The sequence below is a fragment of the Dermacentor andersoni genome, chromosome 3 (genome assembly GCF_023375885.2).
Source record: "Dermacentor andersoni chromosome 3, qqDerAnde1_hic_scaffold, whole genome shotgun sequence".
NCBI lineage: Eukaryota > Metazoa > Arthropoda > Arachnida > Ixodida > Ixodidae > Dermacentor > Dermacentor andersoni.
The window spans coordinates 129,353,608-129,372,107 of NC_092816.1; the positions used below are offsets into that span (position 1 = coordinate 129,353,608).

At 45.2% G+C, this 18,500-nt stretch overlaps 1 protein-coding gene across 1 annotated transcript; it reads right to left on the reverse strand.

The window, feature by feature from the left end:
• Window positions 1–876: 876 nt before the first annotated feature.
• On the reverse strand, window positions 877–15,945 carry LOC126525238 (glutathione S-transferase 1-1-like). Its single transcript, XM_050173272.3, has 5 exons — window positions 15,588–15,945; window positions 13,221–13,279; window positions 11,161–11,302; window positions 7,914–8,084; window positions 877–1,226 (listed from the first exon to the last, which is right to left on the reverse strand). The coding sequence occupies exons 1-5, from the start codon at window positions 15,918–15,920 to the stop codon at window positions 1,089–1,091; spliced, it is 843 nt and encodes a 280-aa protein (XP_050029229.3). The 5' UTR covers window positions 15,921–15,945; the 3' UTR covers window positions 877–1,088.
• Between the last annotated feature and the right edge of the window lie 2,555 nt (window positions 15,946–18,500).

Genomic DNA, 18,500 nt, shown 5'->3' on the forward strand with positions numbered 1-18,500 from the left:
GAGAATAATATTATTTTAATTAAGCCACAGATATATTTTGTTTAGTCATGGAAGGTAATACCATTGTTTCGTAAATGCACTAATGTTTTATAAAAGAGGGAAGGAGGTGCTACGAGGCAATTGAAAAGAAGTCTGCAAGATGGCTAAGAAAACTATCGAGATTATGGAAGAAGTAAAATATTAATTTCTCCTTAGACTAACCATGCATCTAGGAGACTGGGTTCAATCGGCATTTTCTGTCATGAATTAATTATGTTCTTGACAGCTTCTCAGTTGGTTTGAAGACCTTAGGCATAATTTTGAGGCGGTAGAACTGTCGAAGTGCATCAGAGCCACCTACAACGATTTCCTGATTGTGTTTGCATCATAGCTTTCCCGCGTGGTTCACTCAAAAATGAGGAACATAGTCAGGCGGCCATGGCAGGTTTCAAAATACTCTAAATAAATGTTCTGAAATGCCTAATAATTAATGACACTACGTCGTCAAATGAAAATTAACGAGGAATGTAGCCATAATTTCACATATGTTTTCACTGACTGCTGCAAAAACATTTATATGAGCCCCCTGGTGGCATGTGGCTCTGCGCACTAGCCGTGCGTGTGTCGACCTAGCAGCATTGTAAAATAACTGAAAATTTGCCTTGTCCTCTGTGATCCCTTTGTGTTGTTGTTTACCTTGCATTTACATATAAAGCATCGACTTGCAAACGCCACCCCCTTATTATCCCCTGAAGAAACAGCACCCATTTGGCGCACGAAAAACTGAGAGATTAGAGAAATACAAACCTTGGGAATACAATGCTTGGCTTTTACTCCTGTTTGGCTTTGTAGTTGTCCGAAATCACGCTGTTAAATTGTTAATGATGAACAACTAACTGGGAGGTCTCATTTTTATTAAAATTAAGGCACCAATTCTCCTGCACGTGATGCACTTCGATGCTGCACAAGCAGCCACGACCAGGCTAGACCCTGAAGTAGGTTCTATGCAGCCTCCACGGTATCCACATGCTCCACGGTATTCATGGTATCCACGGTATCTCTCTTCTGGCTCAGTCGCAGCTTCTCTGGGGAAGAGGGACGAATAGTGGCTACTTCAGACGGTCCCAGAGTTGCTTGGCTTGAACAGTGAAAGGCCCGAAGATCTCTTGGTAGTAGGGGAGCGTATTCTTCACAAGTTCATAGTAGGCTGTAAGCTTGGGGTACTTCGCTTTGTCGACACAAGGAAACTGGAACGAAAAAAAAAAGCATCGACAGGCATTAGTTAAGCAAGAGGCCTTTGACTAGCACTGAACTTTGCATGAACAACTGAGCATATGTAATTGCATGGATTGGTGTCTCCCATAATTCTCATCGGCTCTAAATGTTTAGTCCCTTAACTTCCTTCTTCTATGGAACAATATCGATTTGTATATTTGCAATTATGAGGTGGACTTGATGTCTGCTGGTGTTGATTATGCATACCCGCTATCCTTGCGAGAACAATATCCCTGGCTTATCTCATCGTAAAGTATTATACCGTGTTCTCCTGTCAGATTTCTCCCAGACTAAACTGTGCAAAGTGCTGCTTCACCCGTATGACAACGCACGAAGCTACCATTTATTTTGCGCCGCGACATTTATTTCGGTTGTGTTGCTGGTCTGAAAAGTGCACAGTTATATCATCATTTTTGCTTAAGAGAAAGTCCTGTTTATCTCTGGCTCCGTGAATCTTGTTCGTGACAAGTCTGAATATTTTCTTTGCTGACTTCATGCATACCATGCTTTTTCTGCCTTTCTCATTCTATAATGCAGGCTATTTTTTCGTGTTCAGAAATGTGCATAATTGAGCCAGGCTATCCTAATTTCCGGGGCTCTATATTATCGTGCTCTCTTGGTTCATTATAGACTCCTGTGTTGCATTGGACAGCTTGCTTGTTTCCTTTCTTAGTGTTCTGCCCCTGACTTCCAATGCCGCCTCTAAAATTGTCATCTTTAAGGTCTCATACAATAACTCTACAATATGGCCATCCTTACGTTCGTTCGAGGAAGCTCGGAGGCACACATGGGAACGAAGAAATGGTTTTTCTCGGCAATCACTTCGCCGAACTAGTAGTAAGTCTAGTGACGGTTGGAAACAGATGTTCTTATTTAGACAATATACTTTTTATATAAATTACCGAAACTTGCAACATTATGACAAACTAATCTATCAAGTTTACAACTTTGTAATTCAACAATGAAAAGTGCTACCGCACTTCTATATACTGCGCCTAATATAACATCTAACGCAGACAAAATTGGCATATCACTACACGCTCAGGAAAATCCCGCTATTTGCGAGTAGGAATATTACATAATCCATGGGTACATTTAGCTATAAATTTATATATGAAATCTGTCCGCATTAAATGCACTAACATATGTACTTTACGGAACTGCGAATAATGTTTTTGATGGAGAATTACGAGTTTGTAAGCATCGTGCTTCTACTTTTTTTACCCTACCAACTTTAAACATTTGTGCAAGACATTTGAGGTTCTACGTGAGAACTTTATTCCTTACGATCAGTGCCAGTTACCCTTCTATCTCAAATGCAACAATATTCTTCAGAATCGGCCTAGCCAGGTGTGTTCTCGTGAAAGTGTTCCTTTTTTGCATATATTTCAATTGGTTGCATATTATTCGGACACGAGCTAAACTTTTTTTAGGGCTCATATTTTTTCGTGATCGACAGCCCACAAGCTCCGTGTGTTTCCATGTTGCTACCAGATGGACGGCTTTCTGACTGCTTTCCTCCCTTTTCTACTCAAGCGGAGAGAATCTCTAGGGAGTATTAACTTGTAGAAGGCGGTGCTCAAATTTACGCCACAGTGGTGGTGAACCAGAGGCAAATCTTCAAGCCTATGCTTTTTGCTGGTTGCATGCGGCGGAAACAATGCGCGTGCCAAAAAACGCGTCATAGACGTCATGGTTTTGGGCACCACCTTTAGCTATGCACATGCTAACGAATCAAGTGTTTCTATCTTTAAGAGGCTAAAAACATAAGTAGATTTCAGTATATCCTGCAGCACTCAACCCTTTCGCTGCGACAGCTAGGACGCATATACCTTCGTTCTCGTCGCGCACTGTACTACCTGTTGTATCCTTCGCCGGCTACATTATAGGTTGTGTTGATCACTTCGTGGACTTCACGTGTTTCCAGCTCTTGCAATGACTTCCTGCGCATACAGCCTGCCAAAGCATTGTATTTGCGATATCTTTCTGTTCCTCAGAGAAAGCGGTTATTTGGGGCTCGATTTGTACACCACTTACTGTCCGCCGTAGCATCCGAAATTAATTGACAGATGCCAGGACCACCTGATTCTGCGTGGTTCAAGAAACAACCCACAAATCGCAAAGCGTGGATATTGCGCGATAATCCCGCGGTTCACGCAGCCGCCTCCAAAGTTTACGCGGCTGCCTCAGAAGCAAGTTCGATGCCCAGTGTCGTTCGTGGCCCAAGTTTTATTTCTCGTCGCCATTTCTAGAAACTGAAGCCGACGCCGTGGGCTCGAGGCACATCATCATCAGCGTATTTTACGTCCACAGCAGGACGAAGGCCTCTCCCTGCGATGTCCAGTTGCCCCTGTCCTGCGTCAACCAATTCCAACTAGCGCCTGCGTATTTCTTTATGTCATCATCTCACCTAGTTTTCTGCTGTCCTCGACTGTGGCTCCCTTCTCTTGGCCCCCATTCTGTAACCCTAACGGTCCACTGGTTATCTAACTTACGCATTGCATAGCCTGCCCATCTCCATTTCTTTATCTTAATGTCAATTAGAATTTAGGCAATCCATCGTTGCTCTCTGATGCACGCCTTTCTCTTCCTGTCTCTCAACGTTACGCCTATCATTCTTCGTACCAGCGTTGTTTGCGCCGTCCTTAATTTGTTTTCGAACTTCGTTGTCAAACTGCAAGTTTTTGCCCCATGCGGTATACCGGCAGAATGCGTCGATTGTACACCGTTCTTTTCAATGATACTGGTAAGCTTCCATTCAGAATCTGACAATATCTGCTGCGTGCGCTCTAACCTATTTTTATTCTTCTGTAAATTTCCTTCTCATGATCAGCGTCCGCTGTGAGTAATCGACCTAGGTAAACGTACTGATTCACAGACTCTAGAGGCTGACTGGAGATCCTGAACTTTTGTTCCCTTGACCGGCTATTGATCATTATCTTTGCCTTCTGTATATTGATATTCAGCCTCATTCTTATTCTCTCTCTGTTAAGGTCCTCAATCATTTGTTGTAACTCACCCCCAGTGTTGCTGAACAGGACAATATGAGCTGCAAATCGAAGGCTGATGATATATTCGCCGTTGATTATTACTCTTCAGCCTCCCCAGTTTGACAGCTTGAATATTTCTTGCAAGCACGCAGTGAATAACATTGGAGAGATTCTGTATCTTTGTCAGATCCATTTCTTTACAGGAACCTTCCTACTTTTCTTGTGGAGAATTAACGTAGCTCTGTAACCTCTGTAGATAGTTACGAAGACATTTATGTAAGCGTCCTGTACTCCTTGATTGCGCAATGCCTCTATGACTGCTGGTAACTCTACTAAATCAAATACCCTTTTCCTAATCTATCAAAGCCACATAAAGAAGTTGATTGTACTCTGCAGATTTCCCGATTACCTGATTAATGAGATGGAGATGATCCATTGTTGAGTATCCCTTCCCGAAGGGAGCCTTTTGCCTTGATAGGCTAAAGTCCAGCATTGACCTTATTATATTGCAAATTATCTTGGTGAATATCTTATATAACACTAGGGGTAAGCTAATGGGCCTATAATTTTTCATTTCTTTAACGTATCCATTTTTGTGGTTTAGTGTAATGTTGGCATTCTACCAGTTTTCTGGGACCATTGAAGTCCATATACAGTTCGTATAAAGAAACGCTAGTTCTTGAAGCACTACGAGGTCTGTTAGAAAAGTATCCGACTTTTGGCCGAACAAAAGAAAACTGGCATAACTGGAGCGTTGGAAACCTAATCTCCCTCAAAGTAGTCTCTTTGGGTCTCCACACACTTCTCCCAGCGGTGCTGCCATTGTTGGAAGCATTCCAAGAAGGCCTCTTTGGCAATGGAGTTTACCTCAGCTCTCTTTGCAGCCATGAAGTCCACTCCTGTCTGAAATCGCGCTCCTTTCAATGACCTCTTTATTTTAGGAAACAGCCAGAAGTCGCAGGAGGCCATATCAGGAGAGTAAGGAGCCTGTTAAACTACAGGAGTCTGGTTTGTCACCAAAAAAGTCTGAATAAAGTGCGAGGAATGTGCAGGAGCATTGTCGTGATGCATTCGCCAATTTCCTGTTGACCACAACTCCGGTCTCTTGCGCCGCACAGCATCACGTAGGCGACGGAGGACATCCCTGTAGTACTCTTTGGTGATTGTTCGACCCTGTGGTTCGTACTCGTTGTGTACCTCACCGCGGGAGTCAAAGAAAGCAGTCAGCATCACTTTGACGTTGCTACGCACTTAGCGGTCTTTGGTCTTGGTGACGTGGAATGCTTCCACTGCAACGACTGGGATTTGGTTTCCGGCTCGTAAACATACACCCAAGACTTGTCACCAGTGATTATGGTGTTCATGAAGTTGGGTTCACTGTTTGTGGAATCCAGCATGTCTGTGAGACTTCAACACGAAGTTGCTTTTGCTCCACCGTGAGGAGCTTGGGAACGAATTTCGCCGCAACTCTCTTGATGGCCAAATCTTCGGTGATAATGGAATGAGGAGAAAATGTGCTGATGCCCACCTCTTCCGCAATTTCTCGGATAGTCACACGGCGGTCCCGCATCACCACTGTGTTCACTTCGGCCATGACCTCGTCATTTCGACACTTTGGTGGCCGACCGGAGCGTGGCTCGCTCTCCACCGATGTGCGGCCGTTTTTAAACCAGTTGTAACTGTCCTTAATTTGTGTGCTGCTCATAGCATCGTCACCTAAAGCCGTCTGAATCTTTCGAATGGTTGCCGCTTGGCTGTCGCCGAGTGTCTGGCAAAATTTTATGCAGTAGCTCTGCTCCAGTAGCTCCGCCATTTTCCTCGCAATAAAAAAAAAACCGACGAGAGCACTGCGCGCTACCTCACTCAAACGTTGCCTCCCAGCGACTGACGCTATCGGCAGGCGGGAAAAAATTCGCGCATGCGCACGAAGGTTCAAGGTCGGCTGATGCAACCGCGCTTGTTTCATATCCATCAGGTGTTCGCAAAAAATAAATAAGGTCGGATACTTTTGTAACAGACCTCGTATGTCTGCTCCATCTTTGATTAAATTGACTGGTAAACCATCTTCTCCTGCCGCGTTTCCCTGTTTCATTTCTTTCAAGGAACTTATAATTTCATCGCTAGCTATAGAAGGAGCCTCTGTAACCTGTTCATTACTACTTCTAACTGGAGGCATTTTTTAATGCGAGTGTAAATGTCTCAAGGCATACAGGAGCATGGGAACGGGGTGAATAGGAATGAATAAACAAATTAAAAATTTATTTGCGCATCCAGTGAAGTCCAAAAGGTTCAATAACGCGGTCCCTGCGTCTAAGCAGTGTAATCGCTAGTGTTATGTGGCGAAAGTCCCACTGTTGCGAGGTGCTGGAGCCTCGTCGGGTTCAATGCAGGGAAAACCAATCGTGGCTGCTGTGGGTACTCCACAATGACGGTGTAAAATATGCGCGCTCACAGTAAGCCTACATTTCCGATTTAATCATTATTTTCACCTAGTGTAGCCTCCAAGGCTGCGCCAGCAGCCGGGACCGTAATATACATTTGGATGGTTCAACAAAGATTGAAACTGGTGCTCTGAAATATTTATTTCTGGAAATGTATAATTCGACAATTTTTACGCTTCTTATATGCGTGGCAGTAAGTGAAGCCGCGCTTCCAACAGCTTCTACCACGCCTAGTTCACATCAATCAGTAAAACGATCTTTTGGCACGTACATAAAATTGCCTCCAGTGCTTGTCTACGCGTGCACCAATGTCCTGCTACATGTCAAAGTAACGTCGTTTTTTTTTTTTGTCATTCTGCGAAGCATCGTCACGATGCACTGACCTGCTTTACAGTTCAGGTGCAGCACTCTTGGACTTCTTCATGCGCGTCACCGTAAAAAGGTGCATTGCTTTGACATTAAACAAAGTATAGGGAAGACATTGGAGGCGATACAGAAGTAGGTGTAAAAGATGACTTCGCTCACGCTATCTTAGCTTGGTAGAAAAGACGCGACACGTGCTTTCAACATAATGAGAGCATATAGAAAAAGGTGAAACTACCGATTAACAATTTTTAGAAAATAATATTTCGGAGCATCAGTCTCAGTCGTCATTGAACAAACCGCGTAAATGGAAAATTTCCTTCAAACATTATAACGAGAATTCAGTAGGCGGTAAAGACCAGGTATGACCAGGTAAAGTGTTCTAGAATTCTACTTTTGATGTGAAAAACAGTTGACAAACATTTCAGTGTAGTTATTTATCAAAAGGACATATATTCAGTGCATGTATGGTCGTGTGTTGTGATTGCAGGTATAACAGGTGTGATGTAATTGCTGAGTAGAGGGAGTTGTGGAGAGTTAATCATGACATTCATAAAAAAACCTTAGAAACAACTACACGCGAAAACGAATTGTGAAAATTACGGGCTCCAGGTTAATAAAAATGGGACCTAGATCAGCTGTCCCAGCAACAATAAATGAAGCGTACGGCTTTTTTCTACTGATTCAATTTTGTCGATATCAGAATTTTGTCGATATCAGGTTCTAGACATCTCAGGCATACAGCTGATAACCAAACGAATGACTGTTTCATAGGTCAGGAACCCGGGTAATAAGGAGTCGGCGTAAAGGGCGTTGGACATTATTGCTGTCGTAAAACGAGGCGACAGCACATGCGTACGCATACCTCGAGACAGACGGTGACGTGCCCTATGAGGCAGAGGTCAGCAGCAGTGAGCTTGTCACCCACGGCGAACTTGCTGTCTCCGATGAGGTTCTCGAGGTTCTTGACTACGTTTTCTTCGAAGGCTTTCACCTCCTCTGCGCTTGGTTTGGTACTCTGAAAGTAGCGGGGACGCTGTGCAGAAGACGGAAAAGTACATTAGTACGATGTATTTACGTACTAATAGAACTTACCATGTCACTTTTACATTTCATTTAAATGTGTTACAGGCGCAGAATGGCATTGCGCATGAGGCGATGTACAGAAAATGACTGAATACAGGGAAACAAAAGATATACATAAACTAATGAGCGAAAACAAAAGTTGATAAAAACGCGGAAGAAAGCCCTACTCTGAACTACAAACCATTATCTCTAAAAAGCAGGCAAAGAAAATGAGTTAGTTCTTAATAGTTGTCTAACATTTTCTGTGAAAAGAACTGGTAAGAGTACAAAACTGACAAGGTTTGCAAGAGCCACACCTACTACAATAAAAACGGCGACACATTGAAGTATAAAAAAGATTTAATACCAGGCAGGAAACGTTGGTCAGTATACAAGGATACACACTTAAGGAGTCGATTGACACAAAATTTCATCTCTTAATGCAATTTCACGCGATCCTTAGGAAATTTGCATGTCCCGATGACACCGAAATTTATCATGGTCGGTCTTGGAACCGGCCTCGTCAGATTTTGTCGAATAAACCACCTGTAGACAGTCCGAGGAGAAATACAATCGGATGCAACGTGGCGCAAACTTCTTTTAGAATCTTGCCTTTGTGCGGTAAAATTAACGTAGAAGGAGGCTTTAGGCACATTTTCATGAATACCATTGACCAGCTTCATCAACTTATCAAGTCGACTGCAGAACACAGGCATTTCTCAGCGACTTTCCATTATCCCTGACTTCCATACTCTGTCGGTGCAGTGGAAAAACGATTCATACTAAGGTTTACACGTATAAATGCAGAAAGCAGAATGTTGTCTACGGCGTGTTTTACATACCTTGTGCCAAACATTAAAGAAAAGATGCGGACTATACGAACGCAACTTCGCTGATCTTCTTGTGAAATCAGAATATCTTTCGCAGTAAGCACCATTTCGTAACAGCAAAGAATTAACTAGCTGTGCCTTGCAAGCTATTGGCGTATACGCAAACTGTTCAATGCAATATTCGAGAGGTTGTTTGGAAACATCGTGACGGTTTGATTTAATGTAGATATTTCGTTGGTCTGTGACTTTTCCGGGCACCAAAGAACGCACACACAGCTCAGAAAACCGTATGTGACAGCTGTGTGCTAGCAGCGTCATCAGCACTTTTAAACGGGCTTGGAACGAACAGCCATGATCATGGCTTCTACTTTTATCACGTTCCCGTCTGAAGAAATCATAGTGCGAAATATTGATATAGAGAGTTATCTGTAATGTGCAATAGTTTTCATGTGGACAGAATCCGTAAAGGCTGATGAGATTTCGGTGGCCGATAGCAGTATGGCCTGAACTACGACAGCGCCATCGCTTCGTGACAATCGTTGTCGGTTACCGCCTATTCGTACGTCTCGCCGTCAGTGGAACCCCTTCTTCGTTGATAATTTCCGTAAGGGTACAAACCTACCACATGCTGCACTTTTATTAATGGAAGAAAAAGAACCGTATATTTTCCGAAGCTTATAACTTTCTGTTTTGCGTGCGTGCGATTACTTTGAAAATGCTTAAAACTTATTGTCGACTAATCACTGGTGCTCATCTATTACGGAGAGAGACAGAACCAACTTTATCTGACGAAGAGATTCAGGCACGTAGGTCCCAGGGACCCAGCACGAACCCACTGCACTACACATTTGTGAGTTCATAAAGTTCTATGACGTGGGCGGCCCGGTCAGTGGCGATCTTCTGCCTGACCGAGTCGGTCGAGCGCAGGAGGGTCTCCCATTCCTCCCAGCTGGTCAGGAGCTCCTGGCCCCGCGGAAGTGGGCCGCCGGGCATTCATAGATAATGTGGGTAAGGGCAGCATGGGGGTGGATGAATTGAGCACAAGTGGGGGTGTATGCTCTCGCGTGGATGCTGTAGAGAGAATAGGAGGAACTGAGGGTGTGGGCCTGAAAGCGGCGCCATTATATTTGGTGATAACTGCCAAGGGATTGGTGGGGTGGGAGTATAGCTGACGTTCACCGTGATAGGCCTGGGTCAGCTCGATGAACGAGTGCACGCACTCCCCGGAAGAGCCCGACTCCAGTATCCGCCGCTGCCTGGTTGATGAGACCGTGGGCGTGGTCATTGGTGACTTCGTTGCCGGGGTTCCCAGAGTGCGCCGTTCTACATGGCGGGACGGGTTGACGGACGACGAGCTGAGAATGCTGAAAGTGGTCTCATAGACTCGTTCCCGTGCAAAATTTAGGAGAGCGGTTTTTAAGTTTGTAAGGACGTGCCGGATGACAGTGTCTGCGAGAGCAAGCGTGGTGGCCGCTTCTTCAGTGATTCTGGGGTGGATGCACCAGGAAAATGGAGAGTTGCGATGGGTTGTAGTGTATTCTCAATGACTGTACCTGCCGCGTCTTCGCCCGTAAAGGCCTCGTCCACGCACACGGCGTGAGGTTTGGAACTGTAGTATTTGTGAGGAACTTTTGCACGGGCTTTGTGGTGGGCCGAATGATAGGTGGCGTGGGTGTTCCGAGAGAGTGGTTTTAATGTGAGCTGAGCGTGCATGAGGCGGGGGACTGGCAGGAGTGGGGAGTCGGCTGCTGGTATGCGAATTAGCAGAGTGTCTAATATGTAACGTCCTGTGAAAAATTGAGTTAAGCGAGTGTATTCTGCTTGTCTGTGCGCCTCTATGAGTTCATCTGTGGTGTGTAGCTTGACTAGCTCAAAAAGGGCATTGCGCAACCTTGAATTGGATGTATACAACCAGGTATATGGAATGAGTTGTATAGGTTGGGGGCAAGTTAGCTGAAACATTTTGTGTGTAAAGAACCTCCCGTGTGAGCCCGGTCCACGCGCACAGAACGATGCACACAAACACACACGCGCCGAGACACTAACGCGTGCGCAAAAAATGATTTCTACAGATATGCATCTGCACAGAGCCCTCAATAGATGGAGTTTATTTTATTACCCCAATTTACATCCTAAACATATGCTATATACCGAAATTCCAAGCAAAGTGTCAATAAATGGAGACTAATGCTGTATTGCAACAAAGTGAGCACTTACGAAAAAGGCGCCAAGCTGCGGGTGTATGTTGCTGCTGGCTGCTGCCAGCACCTGGTCGATGCGAGTGCGCGTCTCAATGCACGCGGGGTACAGCTCCGACTCAGGGGAATACTTCCGCAGCAGGTAGTAGGCGATGGCGTTGCTGCACAGATCGAGCGAACCAAACGAATCTGACGTAGGGCCACGTATCCTTCAACAGAGTGACCATTAGTTCTGTAAAATTGCCCCTGCTACAAGTCTCCATAGCCTGTTAATTCACTTTCGTTCCCGTTTACCCCCTGCCCCAGCTTTAAAGCGCATAAGGTCAGGCTGACCTGCTAGACTTTTTTTATACGTAAATCCCCTGCTCTTTCGCCGGCTACAATTAAAGATTTAGCAGCAATGGCGACTTGGGCAGCGACAAAAAGGCGCCCACAGCGCTTATGCGGGCCACGTGCGCTACGCTACGCTTCGGCCATGGGAAATTTTAGCCCTGTGCAAAGAAAACTAGCCCCGTTCCATGGCTTATGGACTACCATACTGTCTACCGTCATTTTCAAAGCAGTTAATAATGCCCAATGCGGCCCCCTTACCTGCTTACCCGTAAACCACTCTCCCCCCCCCCCCCCGTTCCTCCTTCCTTCATGCAACTTGCGTTTTTGGCGGCAGAGCACCGTCTTTACTGTTTTTACGTATACCTTGCATTCTCCAGTTCACAAATTAAAACTCGACAAACTTCTGCGCTGAACGCGACGGCAAATCGTTCTGGCACCGAATACATGGGTTTGCACAATACTTAGCCGCGTCATCTTACGTTGTGCCTCACGTTAAAATCATTATTACGACATGTTGCTATAGGTGGGCAGCGCAACCCGAAATAAGGGCGAGAGGAAGTACACAACACGGAGCGCAGACTAACAAATGGTTTATTATTTCAAGCAACGGACTATAATATACAGAAAATGTAAACACGTGTAAAGTGACGTTTACAAGGGTGTTAGCCTACCTTGCCATTCAAAAAATCAGTTTCTTTATCCTGCAGAGTGATAGAAGGCTGGCTGACGCATGCGCCTGAGTTCACCCAGTTCAACTCGCCCAGCTTGCCGTCCTAATTCATTATTACGAGCCTATAATTTGGTTGTGACTAATCTGCGGCGCCATAAGGCATAATAATCACATAGATCAACATTTCTGCAGGCTGCGCCTTTTAGGTCTTTGTCGCCCAAACATTACGCCCTGATATTTTCACATAAAGTATGCACACGGCATCCGGACAACGCCGCTTTTAGAATATAACCACCAAATCCGCAATCTGAGTTTTTCGATTGAAGCAGGTAGCGGCTATGTCCGACAGTGTGGAACTGGCGGTAACCTGCCGCCGTGTTTAGCGGCTATGATTTTGCGGTGCAAATCATCAGGTCACGGGATGAAATCCCGGCCGCGCCGCCGCATTTCGACGGAAGGCGGGGGGGGGGGGGGGGGGGGGGATGCAAAATAACACTACCATCTCGTGCATCGGGGGCAAGTTAAAAATGCCATGGTGGCCAAAATCAATCAGGAGTGCCCCACTACGGCATGCCTCACAATCAAACCGTGATGTTGGCACGTAAGACCCCAGGATTCAATTGAACTGGCGGGAAGCCGAGTGCAATTTCTAGCGACTGCATAAGCACGTGTGCCGCGCACCGTGCCTTCATGAAACCCACAGTGAAGCGCGTGACGGGAAATCCAGGACATCGAAATGGGTGGTAGATTTAGCGATACCTCGTAATACATTGTGGTTGTTGAATTGTGCCGGTATAGCACCAAGCCGTTACAGGCAAACGTACACGCGCTCTTCGGTTGAGACAAGCGCTCGTGTTTGTCGGTCATCGTCCAGGACGCACAGATCTAGACAGCTTGATGTTGAAAGGATCGCACAGTAGTATTCCTCTGACAATTAGCTTTTTCGCCGGCAAAAGTTCGAATTTAGATGGAGCCATATGATCGTCTCATTTCGAGCCTCTGGTGGATTCACCTGTCGGCGAGTGTGGTTAATGGAGGCGGAATCTATGGCAAGAAGAACGATCGATGGCTCATACCTCTCATAGACAATGAAGCCATCGTCGTCAATGGCAGGTACCTTGTGGAAGGGGTTGACCTGCAAAACAACAAATATTACGATGCCTTATCTCAAACAGAGCTAGGCAGTGGTGTGTGAGTCCAACAAAAGAAGAAAAGAAATGTGATGAAAGCTGCTTTCAGTAAAGAGAAATAATCACGAATCGGGTCATGCCACCTTAATCTTCAAAATTTCAGAAAACAATTTATTATACAATGATGTTTAGCTCAAGAACTTCCTGGCTTTCTCTTCAGGTCTGCATTAAATGTGCTTTAAAGAAACCTTGTCTAGCTTGTCTCGTATTTGAACCCCCTTAGCCGCTTAGTTTTATGAAGAAATGTCTTACCCAGCGTGGTAATTTTTTATTGCTGTTTGTTAATATTGTTCTTTAAAAAAAAAACAGATTTCCAGACAAAAAAGTATCGTCGACTCACAGAATAAATAAAAATAGGTTGCTGAAGTTTATAGCACGCCATAGTATAGGTGCACAAAAAACGTGCTGGTTATGACCAGAATGATGGAAGAAATTAGAAAATTGTTCTTTTATCTGTCCCTTTAGCGGAGCATGCTAAGAGTGCGTTATTTTACTAATAGAACTTTCACAAGTTGTGGTAAAGCTCAAAAAGAGGGATCACGTAGAGGCGGATCGAGTATAATCAAAACCAGCTCATCGCCTACAAAACAACACTCCATATATTATAACAATTCTGCTGGTGAGCTCAAAGTCCTCTTCTTACAAGTCTGAGAATCAAACTGACACCGTACATTCTTCGCCGTAAATCTGTTCACGCCAATTTCAGTCCGAGTACGCAATTTTACTCTGCGCTTTTCTCTTCGTCTTCTACGTCTGGGGAGCTGGCAATATCAGCCATCATAACGTTTTTGTTTGCCTCCTGAAACAATGTACACATGGAGTCTGAACAATGATCGTAGGACGAAGAAGAAAACAAAGAAATACTTTTTTTTTTTCAGGAAGATGGACCTGGGATAAACACGATGCCTCCTTGAGACGCCATTTTGAACATGACGGCTGCCACACCAAAAACGCGCTCCAGGTGTTGAAGAAAAAAAACAATATCACTGGGCATGTATTGCCATCTGCCGAATGAAACCTAAATTAAGCCGTGCCCGAATGTCTCTCGTCCAAAGCTCCCAAAGGGAAACACATCAAGGATGTGCTACACTCATCCTAAACGCTTTGGGGGCGAATGCATTCTCGATGCGAATTTTGGATATTAACACCTGAACCGTTTCAGACGAGCCCTGCTTGTCAAAGCCCTTTGGCCAAGCAGGGCTCCTGCAAAACGGTTAAGGGGCTAATTTATCGTTATTAAACACTGCGATATTTATGGGTTGGGTTGCGCATAGGCATTTCGTTTGAAAATGAATGTAAGCCTACGAGTGCATGCGTGCTCCAGCGAGCCTGGCTGGCTAGCACAATGTCATTAATCCGCCTGAAATCAGGGTGCAAGCGCCGCTTGCGACAACGGCTCAAGGTCGCGCCGCACTTTCCTCGTCTGCCGACTACAGCGCCGGGGGCTGATTCAGCGGAGGAACGTAGAAAAACCTCTCGAGAGATGCACACTGAAGCACTTGGCGGACGCGCAAACCGCCGGGAAACGCTCAAGTGGCCACGCTTACTCTGTCGCGAACACGAAGCCTTTGAAAAGGGACCGAGGACGTCGCGTCGCGGACGACGCTCCCGAGGCCTGGCGGTGCCGATTGCAAGCTTTCGGCGTGGAAGCGTACTCTGAACTGTCCTTACCTCCCGCTGCTGAATTGGGTATAGCTGCACTCGTTTCTAAACACGCGTCTCCTGGGGTTCCGTCACACACTGTGCTGCACATTAAATTGGAAATATCGTTTTATGCTGAATACGAGAATGTCAGCCGGTTGAAAAAATGAGCAGGGATGAATCACTGGCGGGGAAGAAATAGACAAAAAAATGCGCCAGATCATAGAAGAAGCAATGTCAGGTACAATGGTAATGCCAAACCTTGTTCCTGTCGTATTTAGACAAGTATTATATATATGGAGCAATACACGGTTAAGAAAATGAACAACGACTCCTTTAACTTCATGACAAAATATCACTCGTTCATTTCCTCATTCGACAACAAAGGCAATTCTATGTAGTTGACAAATGTCTGAACATTTCCACAGATGTGTTTGGGTGGAAGGTGGGCTTAGTTACCTTCGCGTCAAGAAAGAAAATATTTTCTGACGAAGACGATTGAGCGTGAGAGAAAGCATGTTCAATGTTTCTACAATGCGCTAAGGAAACATAGCGAGGCACAGTTTCTGCGTGTATACTCGAGGGTGCAGTAAAGAGACCATGTATACTAACCTTGAGGAACTGTTCGGTGCGGTGTTCTCCTTTGGTGAAATCGAGGTTGTTGAGGTTCAGCTCGACGCCGATGTGTTTCGCCAAGCAGCGGATGAAGCCACACGGCGGACTGCCGACTAGATTGTACAGCACGACAGGCATGGTTATCGCCGACGACGAAGCGGCACCTTTCTGGCGGCCGCTTACGGAGAACGAAAGAACGCGAGTGAGAGATTGCTGGTTTCGTGTCTGGCGAGTAGTAGTAGTGGCGAGGAGGGCGGAAGAAGGAGCGTCATTAAGGCCGTGGTTTCCGGCCCGTGCCGCAACGGCAGGTATACCGCCACCGCGTCGCATTAGCGGAGGTAGGTGCACCGCAGCAAGATAAAAGAACAGATGCGAATAGTAGGTCGCACAGTCTGCACTGAACCCGCAGCAGAAAGCTAGGGAGGCTTGGCGTACGCACCATACGCCGTGACAGTGACAACGTACAACGTCGTATATTTAGGTCGCCAGAGTGCTTTCGATTGCGCTTGTTTTGACTGAACATATTTTTGATTATTTATTTGTACGTTAGCCATGCGCATCAGAGTTCAAATAAATACTGCCGTTAGGTTTGAACGTGTGCGTATTTGCACGCTATGCCAAACCGGATAAGTGCTTTCGGTCCAGGGCCGAAGACTGTGTTATCAGCTGCCCATGTGCTTTGGGCACAATGAAAATTTGAGGAGCACGTTGTCGGTGTTAGCGCAATGCGTGTTTTAGCCCCTGTTATTGTATCGCCACAGCCTTATCTCCTTTGAGAGCATGCACAGTCACCGTAGCGGAATTAGTGAATGAAATAGGAAACCATGGAATCAGGAAAGTTCGAAGAAAGCGGTTTGAAGTTCTGTTGTCATTCTCACTGCACCAATAGTTGCGGAGCTACGAAAACTTTGCAACACCCTCTGGCTCGCATTTTGTTCCCAGCATTGACTTTTGACCGCCGTACTTGGAATCGTGTTATCAGAATGTTCTTGAAATTAGACTTTCTTCATTAAATCTGTTGCCCAAGGCCTGTCAGTGTTGCCGCAAATTTTAGTTGGTGCTGCAGTTTAGTTTGGCACACGGGAACTAAAAGCGGGCCTTAGCAGTATCTTGCTCCGGTGCTTACAATATGCGTTCACATATTTTGTTTCGTAGAGTAACGCAGTTTTACGGCAGAGCGTTTTCTTCCAGGAGTCCATGAACTTAGTGCAGAACCGTTCTGTTTCGTGCGTAAGGCCATAAATTTACTTCAAAACCTGCAACGCAACCATTGTATATACTACCAGACGAATAATGAAAAATACCAGGAAATAACGAGCAGTAAAACAGCGCTAAACAACAGGACGAGGAGAGGGACACAGACGACAGTGTCCCTCTCCTCGTCCTGTTGTTTAGCGCTGTTTTACTGCACGTAATCATGAACCGACCAGCCCAAATGCGTACTCAGAATTCTACCAGGAAACGCTGCTGCCAAGATGTTGCAAGTATCCGCCTGCAGCATGTAAAACGACATAAACTTAGTATTGCTTCCTGAAAACACAAGTCACCCAAATATGTAAGAAGCCACAGCTCGGACGCAGCCGAGTTGAATAGTTTTCTCGTTGGAAAGCCGCTAACCGGACCAAAACATCGCAATTTTTTTTTCAAGTATGATTCAGAACGCCAACGCATTCTTGCCTGATCTTTGAAATTAATATACCAAACTGATGCCGCTTTCGGGATTTCCCGCAAGTGAAGAAGTCTACATTACAAAATTAATTTTACGTTATCTTAAACATTCTTTTAAATCAAGGTTCGTGGACACTTAAACTTGCACCCAAGACGTCTAAAATCTGTCCCTTGTCATGGGTGCAAGTTTATTTGTCCGAGCATCTTGATTTCATCTCTTCTTCCGTCACAATTACAATCCTAAGAAAAATCGTGCCCCACTTGAGCTTTCTGTGAAATTCCTGCCAGAATACGCAATAAAATGTATGTCAACTGAATCTGGAAGGTGCTGTAGCAAGGCACGTAGCACTTATAGCAAGCTGTCCTCAAATTGCTTACAAAGCACGTGCTTGAATTGCAAGCCAATTCGCTTTTCGAAGAAAAAAACAATTGGGGTTATTTGCTTGCTTTTAAGGAATATATCCTAAAGATGTCTGATGTAGAAAAGCTTCTGTACACTCTGTTTTGTTGCTGCTTTTGTAAGATTAGGGTGGCGGGGTGAGCCAAGCTGCCGAAATGCACCTCTCTTTTCGTTCTCCTCATCTCTAGGGTGCGTTCCTGTGTGTAGTGCTTTGCTCAAGGAAACCAAATTAAAGCAAATTTAAGATCAATATGTCCAACCTCGGCGTCATGCTCATTAGGTTATGATGATGCTATGTAGTGTTTAATGGTGCAAGGGCGAGGTCGGCCGAAACAGCGTCTCACAAGCTCATTAGGTGAAGTATAAAATGTGGCACAGGTTCTATGTTTCAAGCTAACATTGTGCGTATTTTTTTTCATTGTGCATAGAAACAAGGCAGAAATACCAAACTCGTATAGAGCGGATGCTTTTGGCGACACCGTACACTTGATTTTTAGTCATGTGCATTCGATGAAAGTTACGAACAGACCACCCGTCTACCACGGAGAGATTAAATCTTTAATCTCGCACTTTTGTGCTGATTTGCGCTCAAAAACAAATTTCTGCAGTAGCGTGCGCCCTACAATTTTGACGAGGGCACTCCGTGATGCTTTTAACGCTGTTGATATTCCTCAGAGAAAAGCTTATGCAAGAACTCGGCAATAACACACACACACACACACGCACGCGCACACACACACACACACACAAACACGCACACACACACACACACACACACACACACACACACACACACACGCACACGCACACACACACACACACAAGGCTGCGGCAAAGGTACG